The 9,690-nt window shown below is 33.1% G+C and overlaps 1 protein-coding gene across 1 annotated transcript in view; it reads right to left on the bottom strand.

Annotated features, from left to right (window-relative positions):
* Positions 1–276: 276 nt before the first annotated feature.
* Positions 277–9,690, bottom strand: part of LOC111631202 (E3 ubiquitin-protein ligase TRIM9-like) — a 63,738-nt gene continuing 54,324 nt past the window's right edge. The window contains exons 3-7 of the mRNA XM_023375407.1: positions 8,040–8,053; positions 7,258–7,397; positions 1,144–1,282; positions 837–1,061; positions 277–765 (exon numbers count right to left, since the gene is read on the bottom strand). Coding sequence (XP_023231175.1) covers positions 437–765; positions 837–1,061; positions 1,144–1,282; positions 7,258–7,397; positions 8,040–8,053 — 847 coding nt within the window. The 3' untranslated portion in view covers positions 277–436. The remainder of the gene's footprint in view (positions 766–836; positions 1,062–1,143; positions 1,283–7,257; positions 7,398–8,039; positions 8,054–9,690) is intronic.

The following is a 9,690-nucleotide window of genomic DNA, read 5'->3' as shown; positions in this document are numbered from 1 at the left end:
TTTTTTTTTTTTTTTTTTTTTTTTTTTTAAATTCGGGATTAAACCACTCGATACATACTAAGCTGAGAGATGCCATCAGCGCTTTTTCCACCCCTAGTTTTAAAGATCCAAGAAGATCATTTAACAAAAGAGAATTTTTATTTATTCCCATTTTACGATGGAAAAATGTGAAGTCCTTCTGTCGGTTCTCAAAAAGTAAGGAAGAAATTCATAAAAAATATGTTAAAAGTTTATTCTTAATAAAACCATTGTAGTAACAATACTACTGTAGTAATAAATAAACGAAGGAGGGACGTTTGCTTTTATTATTATTATTATTATTATTATCATCATCATTATCATTATTATTTCTTCTTCTAAACAACAAGAAACTGTGTTAACATCTACACATCACGTCACGATTCTCTAACAGCCATCTACTTCATCATACAAAGGATCATTCTTCTGTAGGATCTTTATCGTCTCCTGTTTCGCTCTCGTGTTCGCTGTCAGTAGGAGGATCTAGCCCTGTATGAACAGTCACTTGAACGTTGCGATTGATACTGACGGCAGGAAAGAACACACCCTCCAGATTACTGAATGCCATGGGTCCTTGATGATCGTCGTTTACGTAGAAGGACAACTGTCGTCGTTCCAAATCGAGCAGGACACCTATAACCGATCCGGCTTCGATACCCCCTTCGATTCTGGTGTGATGAACGTCCGCGTGCAGGAACCACGAGCGCTGATGATCGATGTACATGCTCCAACCCTTTTCGTCTTTACCTATTGAAGAAGAATGGGAACGATTAGGATGAACGAGTGGCTTCCGTTCCTGTAAGGAATGTATTTATTACCTAGCATCAATTCTTTCGTCACGTCATATCTGCATACTCCGAATGCAGGATCGGCGTTGTTGTCATATCTGTCTATGGTCACCTCCCAATAGTGTACCCCGCGTAGGAATGCGATGTTTCCTAGAACAACTCTATGCTCGTAGCTGTCTGTCGTGACTGTCTGATTGTCGTTTGTTAATACAACATCCGGGTGGGATGCGTTGGGATCTAGGGTAAACCACGCCACTGCGGGGAAAAGGACAAAAAAGTTAATTGCACCCCGGAATAGCGTAATGGGAGGGGAAGAGATTGTAAAAAAAAAACATACCTTCGGCCGTCTGTATAGATACTGTCTCGCTATAAGGTCCTTCGCCGGTGCTGTTGTATGCTTTAACACGTGCTGTGTACACGCTATTGAAGTGTAAACCGTCCACTGTGCAGATGCTCTCTTTCCCGCAGTACACTTCCTGTACGGGAATACAAAATCACATATTAATACACGGTAAACTAGTAATATAGTTTGTATACAGTAAACCGCTTTCTAATTGGTGCATAACCAGAAAGATCTCACCTCTCTATTGTAGTTTTGTATACGTTAATTTCATACGGGTGGTCTTAATCAGCACCACGTGCCAATTTAAGTGACCAAACTCCCAATTAGGAGAAAGTAAACTTTTCGAAAAGAGAAAATTTGCAATTTTTATTAGGAGAAGAAAAAAAAAGGGGGAGGGAAGGACTTTTAACCTGTGAGCGGCCAATTACTCCCTTTTGGAAAGCAGTCGATTAGGGAGTCTGTCAACACTTTAGTATAGCATAAAGCAAAGAGACAAAGTGGTCTTCTAGTAAAAAGGGAGCTGACAGTCGACTATGCGAGAAGTAATTGGAAGCAGACGAACTCTGACGATCAATCTTTGTCACTTTGTCACCAGGACCAGATTTTTGTCCCAAATTTTCTCTAACTCGATATGAAAGTCATCCGTCTTATCGTCTTTACTTTTATTTCTATATTTGAACTCCTTGAAAGACGAAGAAGAAGAACAGGAGGAAGAAGAGATGGAGGAGGAGGAGGAGGAGGAGGAGGAGGAAGAAGAAGAAGTGAAAGAGTCGATTCGTTCATTTTGCATTTGGGAATTTACAACCACTGACAAGAAAATCCTCTACATCTTTTTGTTGAGAGGAGGGAGAGAGAGAGAGAGGAAAAAAAGAGGTCAAAATATCATAAACTGTGGAAAATAACGAAAAGTACTTTCATTATATTACCTTTTTTTTCGAACGGAAAAAGGAGGATTTTATAAATAAAAAAAATCCTGTCCAAAAATCCTCTATAAGCGTAAATATATATGTATTTAGGATATATAAAGGATCGGTTTCTACTAAATCCTATTTTTGAATCATGAGATTTGATGCGTTTTTTTCCCCATCTTCCTTTTATTTAAGATCTTATAAAAGGGTAAAGGAGAAATAATATATTTGAAAATTCTATATCTGTATATATATAGATTTACACCCCCTTTCCAGAAGATTTTTTTCTATAAAATAATAGATGTAGGTAGCTTATAGAGTATTATCTTTGTGTTATTTATTGCTGTAGCTTTTATAAAACGTGCGATTTATCGATGGTAAAACTTAAAATCCGATAAGGTAACACGGAGGAATTTCGAAGGATTCTCGTGGTAATTCGTCATAAATTGTCATCATTTTTTCCCCCCAATTAATTGAAATGATTCGAGAGGATTGTTTAATACATTTTGCACGTATTCGCCTGGAAATTGCTTGTGATTAAAACTAGAAAAGATTGCTCTTGAATTGTTTAATTCTCGAGAAAATTGTTCTTCGATATTGCTTCTATCAGCGCAATTCTCGTCGAGATGTTTCTATTTTAATGTTTTTAATCGTTTATGTACGTTTCCGGATCAATTTTTCCTCCTAAATATGATGAAGTTACCTCGTTAGAACACAGAGAACACGTGGAGAGAAAGATTAGTTGCGATAATCACCGGTAGAAGAAAAATCGGAGCTGCGGTCGACGAGATTATGCAATAAATCAAAGTCAATTTAATTAAATTTAAGCGGAATATAATGCATTATCTAATCGCAGCGCCAATTTTGCCACTGGTGGAAACTGGCAGAATCTTCTTCGAGTCGAATTTTCGAATAAAAGGTGATAAAAACAGGCTTAATTATCAAAAATCCAATTGAAAACAATGTAAAAAAAAATCGATAAAAAGCACGAAAATTCAGCACGCCACGTGCAAAGTACGAAAAGGAGATGGAAGAAAAGGGGAGGGGAAAAAAAGGGCCTACATCAGCCGGTAGGTACTTTCTAAGCAGGGAAGTAACATCTGCCTTTAAGGATCATTTTTCACATACATCGCTCACATATTCCCTCCTGTACAATGATGCAGAAACAATATTCTGCAATGTTAGCGAATAGTCAAGAACCTGAAGTATAATGCTACCAATTGGAAATAATGCACTCGGAAATATACCAGTAAAGAAAGAAAAAGGAGGGAAAGGGGGCCAAATTAACGGCTTTACAATACGGAACGAGCTTAAAAAAAATGGAAGGTAATAAAATTCACGGGCGGATGATTTTAACTCAACTAAATTATGTCGTGATATTAGTGACCGTGAGGAAACATCATCGCATTAAAGTGACTCTCGTCTTTACTACTGTTTCCACACTCCCTGTTGAAATAAAGAACAACAACACGCCGAATTATTCTCTTTCTCTCTCTCTCTCCCTTACGAAATTGTTTTATTATTGATCTCTTGTATTCTCGTGGATGACTGAAAACCTTGCCATAAGTTAGCAATATGTTCATCTTCAGCCACTGCCATTCTCTCTCTCTTATGTATTCTTCTTCTTTTTTTTTTCTTCTTCTTCTTTTTGTGGGCGCGTGTGTGTAAAATCGATAGAGTAGAAAGTTTAAAAATTATCAAAATTTAGTCCTTTGGACACACCCGATGTTCTGGACCCGTCTTTCGAGGACCACAAAAGTAGGATCGAAGAGCAAACCAGCATCTTCGATGCAGAGTGACCAGGTAATCGGGGTCTTTACTTCGGTTAACTGACTTTTGAACCGCACGGTATGTTAAACACGTGCAAATCTTGTCAATTTCGAGGAAAATTCACAGAATTATATAGAGAAAATCGCTACAAGAACCATTACAAGCGGCCGAGAGGATAAAACTTCTGAACTCTGATCGCCCCACTAATGGGATTTCCACGTGTAGTTTTCCAGAGTTTCTTCACGTGTCTAACATCTAAATAGGGGACGAAATGTCCCCCCTATATAGGGTTACTTTCTACGGGGATTTTTCACCTACGTAGATGAAAATCCCCGTAGAAAGTCTTCGTCTTGTTCCATTATCCAATCTAAGAATATCGGTTAACTAACATTTGGTCCATCCCTTATTCTGTTAAAATAAATACGAACACATCGCATTATAATATTCTGTACGTATTAAAAAGTTTGCAAATGAACAATTTTATGAATTTTTCACTAAATAATTGCTAAAATTAATCTTTTTGTTTAACGTACAAAGTGGCCCAAAAATAATTTATTACAGTTTCTACTGTTTCAAATAAAGTCCTCATGTTCGATAAAGAATTTACAGCGCTGCTCTCTTTCTATATATATATATATTTTGGCTGTGTTAACCTAACGTTTCCGGTTAACTAAGTTATGGACCACCCTGCATTCTGTTCCTCTTTCTACTACTCGAAGTCGTAGAAAATTCAATTGTTATTTCTTCAATCTGAACCACTTTCTACACAATTTTCCTTTGAGAGATACACTCGCTTAACTTTCCCAATACTTTGTGTGTGTTTATAGACGTGTTTACGTAATGAAGTTTTTCACGCGTGGGGAAGACGTTTCTAGTTAGAATTTTTGTATAAAATCGAACATTTGAACCTTTATTGATTAACTGAAAACACCTAGGCACGTGTATAACACACAGAGATGCTGGTTTCTGCAACAAAAAAATGATTTTCCAACACTGTTTTACAGGTCCTAGAGGATACATTCTGGTGTTGTTTTGTGTACCTTCACACACACACACAAAAAAAGAATCTTCTGTTCCTTACTTAAAAGAAAACTGTAATCTTATTTCTGTTTGCCATCTTTTATAAGCAAAAAAAAAAAAAAAATGTATGAGCTTTATTTATAAATGATTTAAATAATATACTATAGACCATACACTACCATTGCTGAGCAGTATAAAATCTTATTTGCTGCAGGAAGACTTTTGAATATTTTACTCTTCTTCCACCTCTTTGAGTTATTCTTTCTTATATTTTCTGAGTTTTTATGTACAGAATTTCTTTTTAAGTTTCGTATCTTTTGAGCTTTAGGAATTTTTTGAGTTTTTTTAATGAGGTATTGCAGTGTTTATACACTTTTCCTTCGATTTCTTTTGCATTTTCTGTTAAAATTTTATGAAATTTTTAAAAAATATTCGCGTATAAAACTATTTTACAGCTTTTTAATCCCTCATTTTACAATTTTAAACGTTAAAGTTTGAAAAAAAAAGTGGTATTTTAGGCTCGATTTTCCATTCTTCTCGCCGTTCTCGATAAGATTTTATCTACTTTATTAATAAACTAATTTCTGTGTAAATAAATCAAAGATAAACATCATTAATCAGATAAGAAATAAAAAAAAATACCGTTTTTAAACGTTAAAAAGGGGATAGAATCCTTGGTTAATAAATTATATATAACGAATACTTCGTATAAATTAATGATAAAATTCGAAAGAAAAAAAGAGCAAGATTTTCGGGCGAAATTCTCATCCCAACTTTTCTTTTTCTACAGTAAAAAACAAAGAGGAAAACATATTTTATAGATAAAACCCGTCGTTTTTTTTATTACCTTTCTCTTTTGACAACTATCCTCACCTATCATGAGCGCCATTTTACAGCAAAATGACCAAAGACCAGAATGGCAATTTTATCGTAAAAGTACTCCAGGGATAGTTGAAGCACATAGAAAATGGAGGGATAAAGAACTAAAAAAAAAAAAAAAAATAGGAAGAGGGAAAAGTAAAATTTGCGATATTTTACAGAAGAAAAAAAAAAAAAGACAGAAGAAATAAAAATACGATGGGAAAATAATCGTAAATTACTTACAGGGATAGTTGGATTCATGTCAATGTTGTAAACGATGTATAGATATATTTTACTTTATGGCACAATAAGTTGTAAATTGAAAACAGGAGGTTGGAGGAGGTTCTTTTTTACTCCTGTACTTTACTGTAAAAGCGATGAGGTCCACTTACTGAATTTATATTAATTACTTTAGTACAATTAATTACAATAAACTAACTTTTAGGCCACTCTTTATGGGTTTTGGGCTTCCAGTATCTAAGTTAACTGAATTTTGGACTCTCCTGTATTGTGCTTTTTATACGTTATTAGACTTAATTAGCTTTGGGGGTATTGAAATAAACTAGTAGTTCAGTCAAACTAAAACGATTATTAATCAATACAAGGGCTTATAAGTCTATTAACCGACACTTGGAGTCTCCAAAATATATGAAGATACGCTCTTTCGTATACAATTTAACATATAAATCATCCATTTAACTCTTTCTTCTTCTAAGATGGATGTCTGAAGCTAAGGAAAATCGAACCCGAACTCCATATTTCTTGAAAACTGAATAATACTGAACACGATTTTAGTTAAATTTCACGTTTTTTTAACTACAAAATTATAGAGTTAAAGGCATAACATGAATCATTTTGAGGCCTTCATGAATTAAGGCTCAGAATAGACTCGCTGGCCTTTTGTGAATGGGCCTTTGTGCTCACGTGATAACTCTTAAAAGAGTAAATGCCCTAAATCACTATTGATCTGTGGCTACTTTAAATATATATAAACTTGTCAAGAATAAAAGATAATTACATTTTTATTGTGTCAGCTGTGAGTATATATAAAATTCAATATGGATTATTTTTTTCTCCCTAAAACGAAATTAATTATTACGTATACAATTCTAGAAGAGCACTTTAATAAAACATTGAAACAAGCGATTGATATTAAGATAATTGAAGAAATATGGATCATCATTAAGATCGAAAAATGCCTTAAAAACATTTCATATATACACATATCGAATTCTCCTTTGGCTACGACGAGAATTAATTAAAAATTTCTCAAACGAAGCCGAGAAAAGTAATTAAAGTAATTATCCAAATAATAATAAAAAAAATGTGAAAAGAAACTCCATTTTATTTTTTTTACTCACTTGTCAGTATAAACAATTATTGATATTTCTGCTGGCAGGATACAGACATACCAACGCACGCTTCTTAATTATAACGGCATAAAAGTATGATTTCTACCTTCCCCCCCGCTACTCCAACACTCCTTACGACACGTGCAGGGGGGGTTGACATTAGAAGGAAGGGGAGGAAACGGAGAAAAAGTTCTTACCCTGAACGATCCACTGTTTCCATCATCCAATTCCAAAACATATCCTTCGACAAAACTGGAATTGTTCGGTTGCCATGCTACAGTAATGCTATTATTTTCAGCGCTGCATTCTTCTGTGATGATAACCGGTGGATGAGGAGCTGCAGACATCAAAAAGAAGAAATATCATCAACATAATGCAACTATAAGCTGTATTACAAGTAATTAGAGAAGAGAGCAAAGCTAATTTCAATTATGGTTACTCTTAGTAAAGTGCCATCCCTATCGTGGACAGGTGATAATTAAATTTCCTACTAATTTTCTATTTACATAAGAATATTCTATTTTGCTCTTGATTTATTTGTTTAAGGTTTACTGATACTAAGATTTTCTTTGCATGTACTTTTGATAAATATTCCATATTATTTACTTGTTAATTGTATGTAATTGCTTTCGACAAGGGGCTTAATATTCATGACACTGCAGAGTTTCGGAAATCTCTGCTGCCAGGTGACGATTTGTACGTTTTCTCCCTAGAGATTCGAGGAATTTTCCGGTAGTTTAGGGAAATTTGGGGAAGAAATCGATAAGGAAAGTTTACTTTTGATATTTTCCAGGGGAAAAATTTAAATTGTTTTTTCTGAAAAAAAAAGGAAAATGGTATTAAATATTCTTTACTGATTTTTTCCCCCAATTTTTCCTAATTTATTCGAATTTTCTTTATTTTTCCCTAGTAAAATTCCGTTATTCTTTTTCTAGTATCGAAGTATTAGTTACAGCTTTCATCCCAATTTTTCTCAAACCATTAAAAATATCCCTAAATTATTTATACAGTATATACAATAATTGTCAAAGTTTAGGGATTTTTTAATAAATTAGAAATCAGCTCTTTTACAGAAAAATTATAAAATCTTAAAACGTTTTTAAAGCAATTATAATTTTCTCAGAAGAAAATGAAACTAAATATTTTATATTGATTTTATTTCCACAACATTCTCTAAACCAATAAAAAAATCCCTTAACTATCTTCACTTAGTTAAAAAAATCCCTACAATTTAAAAATTACCCTAAGTTAAGGATAATTTTTCAAGAAAAAGAATATAAAAGCCATTTAAAAATTTATAATTTTTCAATAAATAAAAAAATTCCCTAAATTTTTCCCCAATTTTCCCTAGACTACCAGAAAATCCCTTAAGTACTTTAATTCAGGGAAATACAGAAATTTTCAAATCCGGATTTCTCATTTTCATAACGTCAGAATTATGTATTGGTTACTAATTTTCCCTAGTTTTCCCTAAACTACCAGAAAAATCCCTACAGTACTTTAATTGAGGGGAAATATAGGAATTTCTCGTTAAATTACATATCCGGATTTCTCCTCTTCGTAATGGTAAAATTATTTATTGATTCTTGTAAAGTTGGGTAAAGTTTCAAGAGTGAGGAAGGGGGGATAAAAAACGAATTTTATTTTCGTAAAAATCAAAAGAATTTAAAAATTTAAAAACCGTTAAACATAAATTATTACACAAAGCGAGTGCATTTTTAAAACATCCACTGCGCTAAGTTATGAAGTTTTCAATAAATCGAGATGCCAGATTAGTATTTTTTCCCTCTCCTTTCTGGAAAATGGAGAATTATTTGACATTACAGAGAAATAAGAGAGAGAGGGACAGAGCAAGAATTTTTACTTCGAAAAATCTTTAAAAAATTTAAGAAAATCGAAATAAAATTCGCAATGAAAGCAAATTTAGAATATATCTTGATCAATATTTTGATTTTTTAAATAAAATTTCATTTGCCAAATTGAAATATTTTCTTCTCAAAAGGAGAATTTATATTCTTACAGCGTAGGGAAAAATTGGAGAAGAAATTTTTCCTGATTTTCTGGAGCCCATTAATTGACATAATTACTATTATTAGTTTAACCAATTTATAGGGAATCTTCCTTAGAAATTATATAAATTTAGGTGAATTTTATAGCTGTAAAGTTCTCAATAAAATTTAGGGATTTTTTTTTAATGTTCTGTAAATGTTACTGTGGGGAATAAATTGCAAATTACTAGTAGATATATCTGGGTGAAAAGACAAACATTAATTATATTAAAAGTTTGATTACTTTAGCCTACCATTACGTTTATCATAAAGGGTCAAGGGTCAAATATGGGAAAGATTGGGAAGTGCAGGTTTGATGGTATCCTATATTTTCCGAAGGATCCTAGAGAATAAGTGTGAAAAATTTAATGCAGAACGGTAAAAGGGTTTAAGAATGTGAACAGACAAACAGACATTTCATTATATATAAATATATTTTACAGCTCTGTCAGTAAATTCAGTTTTTATAACTGGAAATTCTCTTACGATTTTTTCCCTCCCATAATTTCCCTATTTTAGCCAATTTCTTAAAAAATTTTCTAAATATATAGTGCTATATATGTATATATATCTAGCCCTGTA

This window comes from Centruroides sculpturatus, unplaced genomic scaffold (genome assembly GCF_000671375.1).
Source record: "Centruroides sculpturatus isolate CEXI.00-Female unplaced genomic scaffold, Cexi_2.0 scaffold602, whole genome shotgun sequence".
NCBI lineage: Eukaryota > Metazoa > Arthropoda > Arachnida > Scorpiones > Buthidae > Centruroides > Centruroides sculpturatus.
The sequence above is the reverse complement of the archived record's forward strand: the minus strand, read 5'-3'. Positions and strand labels throughout refer to the sequence as shown.